We start from the raw sequence: 15862 nt of genomic DNA on the forward strand, positions 1-15862 counted from the left end.
AGTTAATAGTGCTGTCCCAGCAGAATTCTGCACTGAAATCAATTTTTCAAAAGAGCAAACAGATTTTTTTATATTCATTTTTGAAATCTGACATGGGGCTAGACATATTGTCAGTTTCCCAGCTGCCCCCAGTCATATGACTTGGGCTCTGATAAACGTCAGTCACTCTTTACTGCTGTACTGCAAGTTGGACTGATATCACCCCCCTGCCTTCCACCCCCCAGCAGCCTAACAAAAGAATAATGGGAAGGTAATCAGATAGCAGCTTTCTAACACAAGATAACAGCTGCCTGGTTGATCTAAAAACAACACTCAATAGTAAAAGCCAAGTCCCACTGAGACTGATTCAGTTACATTAAGTAGGAGAAATAACAGCCTGCCAGAAAGTAGTTCCATCCTAAAGTGCAAGCACAAGTCACATGACTGGGGCAGCTGGGAAACTGTCAGATTTCAAAATTGAATATAAAAAAATCAGTTTGCTCTTTTGAGAAATGGATTTCAGTGCAGAAGTCTGCTGGAGTAGCACTATTAACTGTTGTGTTTTGAAAAAAACATGCTTTCCCATGACAGTATCCCTTTAAGGTATAGTCATCCTGTTAAGTAAACTGTTTCTATCAGAATTTTGAGTTTTCAAAGAGATGCTCCTCCCATGTGTGAGGGGTTATCTACCATCCATCAAGTAGTATTTGGCCTGATGCAGTCTATTTGCCCATACATGCACATATGCACATATATTAAATTACAGTTTACAGTGTACTGTGTTACAGTGTAATCTTTTCTGCATGTTGGAACTGATGGAATCATGGCAGTATTTCCACCATTTTTCAGAGAAAAAAAGGTATCCTTTTTCAATCAAATAAACACCAAAGACAAGTATTAAGTCCCTAATAGCTCACAATTTCTATTGAAGCGACTTAACAGGGAACAAATAGTTACATTTATATAACATGCAAGTGCATAGAATATTTCAGAAACACTAACAGGGCACAATTATTACCCTCTGTTCCCCGTTAAGTCGCTTCAATAGAAATTGTGATCTATTAGGGACTTAATACTTGTCCTTGGTGTTTATTTGATTGAAAAGGGATACATTTTTTCTCTTCTATACAAACCTGAAAGTACTGCCTCATGTCAGATCCCTTTTTCAATCAATTCTAAATATCAGGTGTTAGATCATTTTTTCTTTTTTTTTTTTTTTTGCAAATTCTGTTTATTTATTTTCAACAAATAAGCACATGAAATTTATTCACATACAAAATAGAAAATACACCCACAAAATAACATAAAATAAAACTGCCATGTTAAGGTAACACTTCCACAGTTCAACTAAAGAGGAGCACGCCCAAACGGTGTCCGTCCATGGTAAAGAGGAGGTATGATCCCTTATGCTATAGAACCATGCCCACAACTCCTTAGAACTTAACATATCACCAAACAATAGACTGTCAGTTCAGCCACGAGCCCCCCATTCACAACTATCTAGATTAAGTAAGTCCCAAGTTATCTAGCGCCAACCATGTGCCCCATATCAGGTCAAATTTAGTCGGGCAGTGTCTAGAGACATATACTGCTTTTATATGTGGCAAATCAGAATTGACAAGCTGCTTCCATTCTCCGATCCGGGGGGCCTGAGTGTCTTTCCAATGAAGGAGAATGAGTTTCTTGGCAAAGAATAAAAGTTGGAGGAGCAGAAGTCTGTTCCTAGTATTCAAGGGTAGGTCCTCTGTGAGACCCAAGAGGCTTAGTGTCGGTGTGGCAACATGTGGAAGGCCCAAGTGGATATGCAAAAAGTCCCAGATATCCTTCCAGTAAGACCGTATCAGGGGGCATTGCCAAAACATGTGATAGTAAGTACCCTCCTCTGAGCAGCCTCTGAAGCAGGTGTCTGTTGCAGTTGGAAAGATCCTAGCCAATCGCACAGGAGTGTAGTAGATCCGGTTAAGAAATTTTATTTGAATAAGCCTGTCTCTGGCGGGTATTGAGATGTCTCTCACTTGACTGAGAATATCTGCCCAGGCTTCCTGTGGAATTTCTCCCAAGTCCTGCGCCCATTGAGATTTAGCTTTGGCCAATGGATCAGGCATCAAGTCCATAAGCCCTCCGTAGAGGTTAGAAGTCAAATGACGGAGGCCTACCGTTTTGAGAAGTTTCTCTATTCGAGGCTCTCTAAGGTGCACTGTGTTGCCAGGGAATTGTGCTGAGAATGCGTGTTTCAGTTGCAAATACCGAAATAAATAGTGATTCGGCAAGTCGAAGTCCCTCTTGAGATGGTCAAATGCCTTGAGTGTCTCCCCAATAAGAATATGGCGAAGTTCTGTAACTCCTTTATTCGCCCAGATGCTCGGGTCAGGAATCAGGCGGAATTGGTCCAGGAGACTGTTGTGCCACAGTGGCATCGCTGGAGACCACTTATTGGTTTGTATATAAGCCTTCTTTGACACAATCTGCCAGCATTTGAAAGTGGATAGGGTCGTGACAGGTAAACCCTGCCCGGAGCGGGGCCCGGAAAAGGGAAGAGTTTGCAAGCCATCGTCAGAGCCCATAATGTGCATTTCCAAAGTCAACGCACGATTGTCCAGACTGGGGTGCCACCATTGATGCAAATTGGAAAGCTGAGCCGCTAGATAATAGTTCCGAAAATTAGGTAATGCCAAACCACCTTGGTTCCACGGTGCCTGCATAATTGCCCGTGCCATTCTTGGTTTGGAGTTAGGCCATAAAAGTTTATGAAGCAGCTTGTCAATGTCAGTGAACCAGCAGAGAGGTAAATAGGTTGGGGCATTAGCCAACACATAAAGCAATTTAGGCAGACATAACATTTTAATGAGATTCACCCGACCCACCAAGGACAGGGGCAGTTTCGCCCATATAGGGATTTTGGCTTTGAGGGTCACTAAGATAGGTAGCAAGTTTAATCTAGTATAGCTAGACAAGTCGCGGGAGACAGTCACCCCAAGATACTTCATTTCGGCAACCCACTTCAGGGGCAGGTCGATTCGGGGGCACGGGTTAGGGTCTATGGGAAAGATGCTGGACTTATTCCAGTTAACCCGTAAACCAGAGTACTCACCAAACTGCTTCACCAATTGTAAGACATTGTCAAGGGAATGATTGGTATCTGCGAGATAGATCAAGGTGTCGTCTGCATATAGGGATATCTTCTCCTCTCTATTGCCAACTCGGAGCCCCACTACCCGGGGGTCGTCTCTAATCATGGCAGCTAGGGGTTCAACTGCGATTGCAAACAATAAGGGGGACAGGGGGCACCCCTGTCTGGTGCCACGGGAAAGACGGAAGGGTGTGGATAGTAGCCCGTTAGCCAGCACCGAAGCCTGTGGAGCTGCATAAATTATTTTCACCCAGGAGATAAAGTTAGCACCCAAACCAAACTTAGCTAACACCTCCAAAAGATATGCCCATTCCACCGTATCGAAAGCCTTTTCCGTGTCCAGAGAGGCTATCGCCCGCGTGGTGGAGTTGTCATGTGCAGTGGACAGATTGTGGTAGAGGCGTCTAACATTAGTATAGGTGGATCTATTGGGGATGAATCCGGCTTGATCTGGATGTATAAGGTGAGTAATTACCCGCTGAAGGCGGTTAGCTAGCAATTTAGTGAGTATTTTCGCATCCATATTAAGAAGTGAAATGGGCCTATAAGAGCTACATTGGGACGGGTCCTTATCCTGTTTAAGAATCAGAGAAATTGTTGCCTGGTAGAAGGAGAGAGGGAGAGTTTTGGATCGTGAAGCTGATTGGAATAATTCCAATAGCCTAGGGGCCACCAGTTTAACATGGGTTTTGTACCATTCTGCGGGCAAACCATCAGGGCCAGGGGCTTTCATATTAGGAAATGAGGTGACGACCTCCTCAATTTCCTCCAGAGTGAAGTCAGCATTAAGGGCCATACGTTGGTCAATATCTACAGTGGGTAAAGTAACCGGGTGTAAGTACCGTCTGATCTCAGTCTCCGTTTTATTGAGTCTGGAGGAGTACAGATGAGTATAATATTCTGCTAGTAGAGCCGTTATCGCAGACGGATCAGTAATATCCGAGCCATCCGCCTTGGTTAAGTGTGGTATGGCGGTAGACGGGCGCAGTTCTTTAGTCAGGAAGGCTATGTGTCGTGCATTGGCATCTCTATGTGCATACATCTGGTGCGCACTGTTAGTGAGGTATCGTTTGGTGGCATCCACAAGTAACAGTTTAAGGTTACGTTGGGCCGAGTCTAAGAGAGTTTGGGTATCAGGTGTGGGACTGTTTGCATGAGCATGTTCTGCCTGGGCTAAATCCTTCTCCGCTACTCCTATATTATGCCTCTTCCTAGTCCGGTAGGACTTGATCATAGATATGAATGCACCTCTAGTGTATGCTTTGTATGCATCCCATGTTATGTTCGAGTCACATTCAGTTGTGTTATGATGCCAAAAGTCAGCGTGGTGCGTGGGGAATTCTGTCTGTAGGTCTGGAGTAGTCACCCAGCGCCCCCCCAATCTCCAATGGCTCTGCGAGGGGTGGCGGCCCAGCTGAAGCGTAAGCTGTATGGGCGAGTGGTCTGAGCAGGGTCGTGGGAGGAAATCTACCCCCACGACCCTACTCAGAAGATCAGCGGAGGAGTAAATGAGATCAATCCGGGACATAGCCGACTTAGCCGGGGTATAACATGAGTATTGTATGTCTCTAGGGTGCTTCCACCGCCATAGGTCTGTCAGACCCAAAGCGTCAGACCACGCCTGAAGCCCAGAGGCCCGTCTTTTGTCAGGAGGGTGGCAATCCAGCCGTGTATCAGGGACTGCGTTAAAGTCGCCCGCAAGAATGATAGGTCTGGGGTCAGGGCTCTGCGTCTTGGCCGCAATGTGATGGAGGAGATCTATGTCAAATGGAGGTGGACTATAAATACAGACAATAGTAATTGGGCAGTACGCTAGGATACAGTGTAGGATAAGATAGCGGCCCTTCCGGTCAGACTGCACTGCCTCAAATGTGAACGGGACGCCCTTTCGTATCAGAATTGCCACGCCGGACGAATAGGAGGAGAAGTGAGCATGATAGTGTTGGGCTACCCATGGCTTCTTAAGGGACATAATTTTGCTACCCGTGAGGTGAGTCTCTTGCAAGAGGGCTACATCAGTTTTATGATCTTTCAGATATTTAAGTATAACCGTCCTCTTTATTCTGTCATTGAGACCCCTCACATTCCATGAAGTTAGCGTAAGTCGCCCTTCCATTCTAATTTGGAGGAGAGGTTAACCCCAGGGAACCTAGTGGGAAGGGACGGGGGGCAGAGGCGGATCCAGGTCTCAGTCACCCAGGAAAGGACAATCCTCCTCACAAGACACCTATCTGTGGAAGCTATGGCAGTAATAGTACAAATGGCAATTACATTCAATAAAAAGACATAGTAAAACAACTTAACTAAACATCCCATATACACCAAACTCCCACCCGGTATCATCAAAATAGAGATACTACCCTTAACTTTAACAAGATATATTCCCTTCAATATAAACCCTATCGGCAGGTCAAACCTTCCCTATGGGAACAGACATGTCCTGGCTCCTTCCAAGAGATCCTCCTGGGCCGAACAAAACCAAAGCCCGATGAGTAAAGGCAATCGAATGGCACTGTGAGGGGTACACAGGGATCAGGATACCCCATTCCAATCCGGTTAGATGCCTAACTTACTGCTGCAAAACAGATGAGAAGGTGGCATCCCTATTTCAAGCCGTTCCCGTCCATCCAGGCGTTCACTTCTTGGGGCTCAGTGAAAAAATGGCTTTTCCCATCCGCCTGCACCCGTAACTTGGCAGGGTAGAGCATTGCATAGGGAACATTATTATCTCTGAGTCGCTTCTTGGCGCCGACAAATGTGGCCCTCTTTTTCTGTATCCCAGTAGAAAAGTCAGGGTAAAGTGAGACTTTTTTGCCTTGGAATTGGATGTCACCCATGCGCCTAGCCGCCGACAAGGCCGCATCACGATCCTTATAATTCAATAATTTGGCCAGGAATGGGCGCGGGGGGGCCCCCGGTGGTGCCGGCTTAGTTGGGACTCTGTGGGCTCTTTCAACCACCAAAAAGGAGGAGAAGGTGGACTCACCCAAGTGCTGTTTCAACCAGTCCGTAAAGAAGGCCTCAGGATCCTGGCCCGCGACTCCTTCCGGAAGGCCCACCACCCTCACATTGTTGCGCCTGTGTCGGTTCTCTAGATCCTCCATGTGTGCGACAGCCTGCTTAATTTGGGTACGGAGTAGCGAGACCTCCTCCCGCAATGGGGCACAGGAGTCTTCCAGAATACTGATGCGGGATTCAGCCTCCGCCGTGCGTTCTCTGATGTTTTGCGTGTCTTGACGCAGGATGGAGAATTCCGTGCGCAACTCATCTATTTTGCTGGTAAAAGTGGCCATCAGGGTCGCTTGGCATTCCGCTATTGCCGTGAGTACCTGATTAAGCGGCAGGTCTGGTGCAGGGTGCTGTGAGGCTTGCGGTTGCTCCCTAGGCGTGGTAGGCCATGGGGGCTCCTCGCCGCCATCTTGCTTTTGCTCTCTAGCGTACGCACTGAGTTTTTGGGCAATTTCGGACTTGTTGCGGGGCCACTTTTGCCTCCCATCAGATCTGGTGGTACAGGAGAGCAGTGCCAACAATATAACAGACGACAATCAGCCCAGGCAGGACATCAGGGTAAAATCAGAATGAGGTACGAACGGAGCTCTGGCTGCACACGTCTGCTCTCTTAGGCTGCCATGCCACGCCCCCATAATTTTTCCTTTTAATCTAATTACCATTTGATTTTCAATCAATGGCTTTCAGAATGGTGTCTGGTTGTGATCACATGCTGTATATAGCAGAGGAGAGGGATGAGGAGAGGGCTACACAGAGTGGCTCCAGTACCAGACTAGACATGGAGCTTATGTGGGGCCCCCATTATTTATTATCTAACTTACAGCTTTCCATTTGTTAAAGAACGACATGTCAGCCTCAATAATATCATATGTTGTGGATACCATCTTGCTTATGAAACATATCTCTGTTACAACTATTCACAGGACACCATTTGCCTAATTATACACACAGTCTCACCATTTTGCCTTATTGTACAAACTATCCTAAAACTAAAGCTCTTTCCTATGTCAACATCTTGCCTTACAAAATACACTGTCCAAATATTGAAAAACCTTTCCTGAAAATACCTTGCCTATGTTCACCATCCCAAAGGTAAATACCCCTCATCTAACATCATCCTTACCCTGTAAACTACAGTATTGCACAGCAAGTCCTTTCCCATGGCAATATCTCACTAATGCCTTACTTAGCACTCCAGTCCACAGAATGACAGACACATTATGCCACAATTACCATCGCTACCTTACTGCTTTACCCAACACTCTCTTAGTATAGTCCTTCTTGACACCCTTTCCCCTTACATTATTTTAAGTTATTAAAGAGCAAGAAGCCCTTTAGCCCAAGCTTCTATTATTTAATTAAGCCCTCTTTGCTGTAGCTAGTCGCTAACTTTAATTTGCCAAATGCCCATACATCCTTCTGCAGTGCTTTTTTTTTTTTTTTTAACAGGTTTCCTTTTTATTGTTTTCCAAAAAAGTAGGGATACAGAAAGTAAAAAGGAGGGAGGGAAAAGTCAAAGAAAAAGGTACAATAACATCATATCATAAATAGCATACAATCAAATGTACAGTAAATTTCAGTACATCAATGCAAAGCAGCACCCAAGTGAAGATCACACCACAGTTCCCACAGCTTCTGAAATTTACCCGGACACCCCCGAGCTTCATAGGTGAGTTTTATTAACGGAAGCATGTTATTAACATATTGTATCCACTCTCTCTTAACCGGAGGGTCTGGGGAGATCCAGTGCATCACCAGCATTTTTTTTGCATAGAATAGTAATGTCCTCACAGTTAGTCTAACATGGGCAGCTGGCAGTAGGTCCTCTACTATCCCTAACAGGCAGCATTCAGGGCTATACACACTAGGCACCTCTAGTACTTCCGAAATATATACACACACTTCCTTCCAGTAGGCTACTATTGTCGGACAGGTCCATACCATGTGCCAGAAGGAACCATCCATTATACGGCATCTTGAGCATCGTGGCTCCGCTAAACTACCCATTCGAGCTAATCTGTTAGGGGTAAGGTAGGTACGTAGTAGAAACTTGTGCTGGATTAACCTGTCTCTAGCTGAGATCAAAAAGTTGTATAAGTGCCCTGTCCCTTCCTCCCATTGGTTGGTAGTAAGGGATGGCAAGTCTATCTTCCATGAATTATAAGCTCTCCCAAATGGGGAAGGCATTATTAGCAGGAGGTTAGTGTATATATACGAAATCATTTTAGGAGGGTGAGGCTGACGTAAATAGGTAAGTATGGCCGGTTCAGATAGGTTCCCTACTAGTCCCCCGAATTGTGAGTGGAACATATGCCTCAGTTGGAGATAACGAAACATGGGAATCGTAGGGATGGCCAACTCCTGCTCTAATTTAAGTTTGTCCACAAAAAGACTGTCCACTATTAAATCTCCTAAATACTTAAGCTTCTTGGGTGCCCAATAGTCGACCACAGCAGCCCCGTAGAAATGTGGCAAATGGGAGTTATTCCATAGTGGGAGAAATGGGGACTCGAGCGGGGACTTAACACCAAGCAATTTCATAGCCTTTTGCCAATCTTACAAAGGGGGAGATTTGGGCAGTCATTCAATTTCCGAAGGGGACAGTTCCGTAGTGCCTCCAGCGAGCCTGTAGGACCGTCTGTAGCGAAGGGCCAGGATCTTCCAGATACAACAAGATATCGTCAGCATACAACGATATTTTCTCCACTATATTGCCATACCTTAACCCTTTAATCAGAGGGGTATCCCGAACCATTAACGCAAGGGGCTCAATCGCCAACGCAAATAGCATCGGGGAGAGTGGGCAACCCTGACGCGTGCCTCTTTGTAGCTGGAATGGAGGTGTGATTACTTCATTTACCTTGATTTGTGCCCTAGGATGTTTATATAAAAGTCGTATCCATTTAATGAACGGGTCCCCTATCCCAAACTTCCTGAGAACCGCCCACAAGTAGTCCCATTCGACCGAATCGAATGCCTTCTCCGAATCTAAGGCCACAGCTATCCTCGTGTCTGCTTTGTCATGAGGTACCTGTAGGTTAAAATAGAGTCTCCTCAGGTTAACATCAGTTGAACGGCCTGGCATAAAGCCCGTCTGATCTGGATGAACCAACAGGGAAATCACTGATGATAGTCGAGTAGCCAGCACCTTGGCCAAAATTTTTGCATCAACATTTAAAAGAGATATTGGCCGATATGAGGGGCAAAGTTCTGGATCCTTGCCCTCCTTATGAATAAACACAATCAGTGCTGAATAAAACGACTGTGGAAGTTGGTTCTGCTCATAGGATTGAGTAAGAATAGTGGGCAGAGTGCCAATAATCTCTTCCCCTAGGGCTTTATACCATTCGCTAGGCAACCCATCGAGACCCGGAGATTTAGATGTGGCCATAGAATGAACGGCATCTCTAATTTCCTGTAAGGAAATAGGTATATTTAGATATTGGGCATGGTCCCCAGGAAGCTGTGGGAAGGGGATGGCATCAAGGAAGGTATCCAATTCTCCCGAACTATAGGTGACCCTCATATTATACAGGGATTCGTAAAATGAGGCAAATTGAGACGCCATACATTCCGGGTCAGTAATAAAATTGCCTACCTCGTCCCTAACTCCAGAAATAACAGTTTGAGGGCAGGAGATTTTGGACAGGTATGCCAACAGAGTACCAGATTTTTCCCCCTGCTCAAAACCCCGTTGAGATGCATATAGTAACTTCTTTTACCTTGATTTGTGCCCTTGGGTGATTTTAGTAAGTGTGCACCTATATCTCCCTTGCGCCTGTACTAGCAGGTCATGATTCTCATTGGTAGGGGACTGTATATATGCAGACTCCAACTCCTCCACCCGCGACTGTGCCAAATTCACTTCTTGTTTATTACGAGCTCGAACTGTGTGGATCACCTGTATCAAGGCTCCCCTATTAACAGCCTTAAACGCATCCCATAGCACCGGTGGTGCGGCGGAGCCCTGGTTGTCCTCCCAAAAATGGACAGCTGAATCTCGAGCTTTCTCCAGCACCTCTGTCTGTTTCAACCATAACGGGCTGAGGCGCCATCTCCTAGCAGACGTAACCGGAGAAAACGAGAGTTGAATTAACAGTAGTGAATGGTCCAAAATCGATCTAGTATTGTATGCAATATGGGAAATTTTCGGCAACAATTCGGGGGATACCAGGGCCAAGTCAATGCGTGACATTGATTGGTGGGACAATGAGTGGCAAGAGAAGGCTTTGGAGTCTGGATGTTTAACCCTCCAGGCATCTTGTAATCCAATGGAGTCTACCCATTGGGCCAGCTTGGTAGGCCTATTATCAGTAGCATTAAGCTTATCCATATCGGGTTGCAAATAGCCGTTAAAATCTCCCACCCAGCATTGAGGATGAGGTGAGGTGGCAATAGGGCTACCTTACGTAAAATTAGATTCAACAGATCTAAGGACAGAGGTGGAGGAACATACACATTGATCAGAATGAACTCGTATGTGAAAATAGTACAATGCAGAATAATATATCGGCCCCAGTGATCAGTCATAATTTGGTGTAAAAGAAATGGAATTTGCTTTTTAACTAACACTGAGACTCCCTTTGCATGGGTGGAGAAGCAGGAGTGGTAAGATTGTGCCACCCAGGACTTTTTAAGCACCCTCTGACCTGTCAGGTGGGTTTCCTGCAAACAAACCACTGCTGGGGAGTACTGCTTAAGGGAGGCAAACAATAGAGCTCTTTTAACCTTATCATTCAGGCCTCTCACATTCCAAGAGGCAACAGTAAGCATTGACATAGTATAACAGATACGAGATGTACATTCATGAAGTATTGTACCAAGGGGGAAGAAGAAAGAGAGATAGGGAAAAACAGTGAAATCCAAATACCCATCCAACCCACCCTGCTTACCTTCCCAACTCGGGCAAGCCTCATCCCCAAACTAAACAAGTGCCTCTGCATAGGGGCAGGGGTAACCCAATAGAGTAAGTCTTATTACTAAAATAACTTCAAATCTAGCCAGTTCCGCTAGTAGATGTGAGGGAGGTTCCCATAAATGAATTTGAGAGATTAATAAATGAACTTGAGAGATTAATCCCTCTGTAATGGTGAGACCAACAAAAGTCACGTAAACGTAGTGATATTAACATAAGGCCCTTAAATTGCCTATACGGACGCCATCACGTCCTGGACTGCCGAAGCCAAAGTCATTCCGCCGGGCCCAGACCCCATGAAGGGTTGTCAGCAAGGGACAAGCCCGCACACTATTGTACTCACGGATCCCGGAAAGTCCGTCCTCTAATGCCGCTCTATCCAGTCCATGGCCTCTTGCGGGGAGGTAAAAAACCTCGTGTTGTTGCCATCGACCACCCACAGCTTTGCCGGAAACAGTGTGGAGTACACCATACCCTTTTCTCGAAGCTTTTTCCGGACTTCTGTAAACTTGGCCCGCAGCTTTTGCACTTCAATGGTGTAATCCGGAATAAACAAAATGGTGGCCTCGCCCAACTTCACTGGTTCCTCCTGTCGCATGTATCGGAGGACACCCTCTCGATCACGGTAGTTTAGGATTTTGGCGATCAGCGTCCGAGGCGGGGTCCCCGGCGGGGGTCTTTGGGATGGAATCCGATGGGCCCGCTCTATAAGGAAATGTTCGGAGAGTTGTCCGGCAGCCATCTTGTCCTTAATCAGGTTCTCCAAGAATATTTCTGGAGTAGGGCCTTCCGCCCCCTCAGGCACACCCAGTACTCGGATATTGTTGCGTCGTTGTCGGCCCTCTAGGTCGTCAGCCCGCGCCTTACAAGTGCGCAACTGTGCCTGTAAGTCCCGTAGGCTTTGCGGTAGCTCTCTCGTTACATCTTCCAGGTCGGAGATGCGCCGTTCAGCTTCCGTAGTTCTCTCTCTGAGGGACTGCAAGTCTTGTCGTAGAAGCGCAATATCAATTTTAACCTCTTCCACACGGGTATCAATCTTGACTTCCACAGCCTGCCGAGTATCACGGATAGCTTGCAATACCTCCTTCAAAGTGGGCTCAGTCAGGCCTTGGTCATCCGACACATCTTGCGAGTCCTGCGCTGAGGAGGCATTACCTCTATGAGAGCGGGCACCATTTTGGGATTGGTGGCGGACAAATTTGTCCATCTTATTCGTCGCCGTTTCGGCTCCTTTCTTATTGCCTCCCATAGTAGTCCAGCTGGGAGATAAAAGGAGGCAACTGATGTGACCAGCCAAAGTGGGAAACCTTCCCAAAAACAATCGTTCAGGATCAATTGAAGCGGAGCTCCTGGCTTGTGCGTCCTACTCCATTGCACGCTAGGCCACGCCCCCGCAGTGCTTTTTTCTAAGTATAAGTGCAAGCGCTTCGACATGGGTGCGATTTTTTGCTGAACTTACATTATCGAGATGGCTGCCGTGTGAATGCACCAAACTTTCTCAGTCCCTTGACACAGGCTCCTGTTCAGAAAGTAAAAGGTGTGTTCACAAAATGATTCTGCACATGTGCTGCTTTTAAGACCATTTTATGCGCATGCTCCTGGTTTTGGTCTTGCCAGGAGAGCTGCATCTTGGGTTTTTTTTTCTTGTAACTTTGCAATTTTTAAAAAAACGGTGGCATTTAAACAGGCAGAGGGATGAAAATACTTGAGAATTAATAGCACTGATTTATACATGGGAGATATGGCCTTCAAGGGATTTAAACTTTTGTATTAGACTTGTTCTTCAAACATAATATTCCATTGTCTAGCTTTTACCCTGCATAATCCCTTCTGTCTTTCTATAATCTTTAGCACCATGCATTAGGGAAATCACCCATCATAATCCTTTCACTTCTACATCTGACTGCAATGCTGCCCTTTGGCAATACTTCTCAATAAATTCCAAGTATTTTATTTATTTGTTTTGTTTGGAGCAGACCCCGATATAATATTCCAAATTCCACTGCTGCCTTGTAGCCCGAATTTCCTAGAATTAGGGGTGGTGTACTTGTAATTCTGCACAACCCTACAGTTAAAAGAGGCTACTCTGTGTGGGACTGATCAATGCCCATTGCTGAGCAGCCTTTCTAGAACTTACAGTGGTTCTAAACAGAAATATTCACCAGAGACCCACATTATTTCAATTTTTATGGGGTGGGGGAGAATAATAATACTCATCTTGTATTATAAACAAATAATATTTAATGATTATATAGCAATGTGAGTAAACAAGAGCTTTTTTTAATAGAGCTGAACTTACATCACAATGCTCATTTTCAGTTAAACTGATTGTGAGTATATTAGAAAGGAGATGGTGAATGATGAGGAATCTGTCTCTAATCTTTGTATTTCTATATAAATAGTATTGTCCATGCATATATACATATACAGAATACATATCATTAAGGAAAAATTTTAATCAATAAACAAAGGTAACATAAAGTAGTTTAGTCCACTGTATTTAGCAAATAAATGTAGCAAATTCTCTGCAAAGCCACAGAGACACATCCAAATTACAATTTGTCTATGCACCATGGAACATATGACAGATGGCTCTTACTTAACTCTGATCTCTTAAGGATTTTATACATGATGCACTATACATCTGATTCCGAGGCTTACCAAGCCCAATATACAGTATGATATATTTTAATTAGTATAATGAAAGCAAGGAACCATGAAGCAAAATTTGCACAAAACAGGGCATCCCAGTAAGTTATCACACAGAGGCGCAGAAAGAATTGTACAAGTGAACCTGTTCGATTATTATAAAGGGAAAGTATAACAATGAAATGGCAGCATACCTGACACACAAACGATGAGATTGGCTTGGAGAATTAAAAACACCTCCCAAACTATTTCCATCCTACGATTTGATTTTCATTCCAAATGCATCAATATTGTACTTCCCAGTCTTTGAATACTGTTCCCGTTCTGCCTAAAGGTATTCTCCAAATTTGTGTGCACATGTCCAAAAACACCCCAACAGCATCCAAAAAAAGCGATGGGGTTATCTCGATTCCTTAGCTCCCATTAAGCGAAGACAGAAACTCCAGAATTAAAAAAAAAAAATAGAAGAAGAAATACTCTTGGATTAAAGATTGTGAATCAAATCTAGATATTAGTACTGGGGAATCCGACTCATTATCCTTGTAATCAATCCCTAGAGATGAGCAGTGGCAGATTTAGCTGCTGGTGTATCCATCCAAAGCATTTTCCACTAGTGACATCCTTAGATATTTCTCCGTTGTAGCACGAAAATAATAATAATAATAATCACAACCTCTTGCAAGCCAAAAGGTCGAAAATGCTAGTGTGATTTTATGTGACTGGCTGCTAATGCTTTGGAGGTAGAGGGTTTTTTTTCAGATCTGCAAGGCTGTTCCACGGTCCAACAGCAGGAGGCGCTCTAGTATTACTTATTCGGCCTTTTTCTCCCCAGCAGTATCAGGGACTGTGTGTCAGCTCTACCCTACAGAATTCAGATACTGTGTTCTTTCCTATATGCCTAGTGATATACAGCACAGGAGTGATTTAAAGTCAATAGACAGTTAGGGCACAGGAAGACAAATCAAGGCAAATGCTGTGCCAGACACGTCAATAATGATATGGTCTTGCATTTGCAACTGATTTCCAATGACACTAATACCGTTTTTGCTCCATTTCCATTTGTAGAATTAGGTGGTGTGCCAAAGCTGCAGAGATGCTGGTGGATGTTTTACCATTCAGAGCATGCTGAGAAAAATTCTGCAATAAGTTTACTTGGGGGCTAAAAGAGCGGCTTACTCACCGAAGGTTACTCTGACAGGACTCCCTCTCTTCTGTGCGACGCGTTTGTTGCAGCGACTTCTACTTTTGGGATGTTTGCTTAGCAGGAGGATTAGAACGTGGTGGAAATCCGCGCTGCAGCTCACCGTGGTGATTAAACGCTGCGATTTCCCTGCTCGTGCGCGCTCACACATACGATCGGCGCGCACCAGGCTGGGGTGATACAGCTCGACGCACTTTCGGCAGGTACGGGCAAGGGGACAGCGCTTATTCAACTTCCCGCTTCGTAACCAGAAATGTATTGTCGCTGTCTGTGGTGCTGAACCTGTTCCTTGGCGTCATCTACTGCTCAGTACATAATTAGGCGCTACCGCACATACTAATGGATTTCATCTTTAGAGAAGGACATTTGTTTTAACCCCTAACTAAGACGTTCTCAAATTCTGCCTAGTTCTTTTTACGTAATGACATTATGCCATATATTACTATTTTTTCCTAGTTCTTATAGAATATCATCCATAAATTCTCTTCATTGACGCCATTTACGTTTCTTGCTGTTCTGTTTATTAAAACTATCACTGCTTTACTCTGCCAACCCCCTCCTTTTTTGGCTATATGAAGAACCTCAAATTACCTTTCTTCTGCTGTATCTCACTGCTGAGATTGTGCTGTATTGAAACTGTACAGTTGGCAGCACTCGGGTCCCAGACAAACTATTATTTAAACATTGTGCTATTGATTTTTATCTACTTGGGGCTCCATTTTAACCATATCCAATCACGTTTTATCATACAGATTTTAAAACATATTTAAGTGATATTTATATGTTGGATAAAAAAAATTATGAATTAAAAAAAATAGTATTCTAAAAAATTCCTAAAATGTTTTTTTCAGTCAAGATTCAAGAACTGTGGATAAAACCCGCTGAATAAATTCACAATCTAACAATATACTGGAAATTTATTTACAATCGTAAGGTTTTGTTCAAACCAATCAATTTGTAATTATTGTAATGTTTACCG

General features: G+C 44.5%; 1 protein-coding gene across 7 annotated transcripts in view; it reads right to left on the reverse strand.

Annotated features, from left to right (window-relative positions):
• The window catches only part of ca10.L (carbonic anhydrase X L homeolog), a 267865-nt gene extending 252254 nt beyond the window's left edge, over positions 1-15611 (reverse strand). For 5 of the 7 annotated variants that reach the window (XR_005964730.1, XR_005964731.1, XR_005964729.1 and 2 more), the window contains exon 1: positions 14863-15611. Coding sequence is in view for 2 of the 7 variants with exons in the window: in XM_041578891.1 (XP_041434825.1) it covers positions 14863-15034 (172 nt within the window). In the remaining 5 variants the exon portion in view is untranslated. Of the gene's footprint in view, positions 1-13876 lie in introns of all 7 variants that reach the window. The other 2 variants (XM_041578891.1, XM_041578892.1) reach the window with 2 other exon arrangements.
• Positions 15612-15862: the final 251 nt, after the last annotated feature.

This window comes from Xenopus laevis, chromosome 9_10S (assembly GCF_017654675.1).
Source record: "Xenopus laevis strain J_2021 chromosome 9_10S, Xenopus_laevis_v10.1, whole genome shotgun sequence".
Classification (NCBI taxonomy): domain Eukaryota; kingdom Metazoa; phylum Chordata; class Amphibia; order Anura; family Pipidae; genus Xenopus; species Xenopus laevis.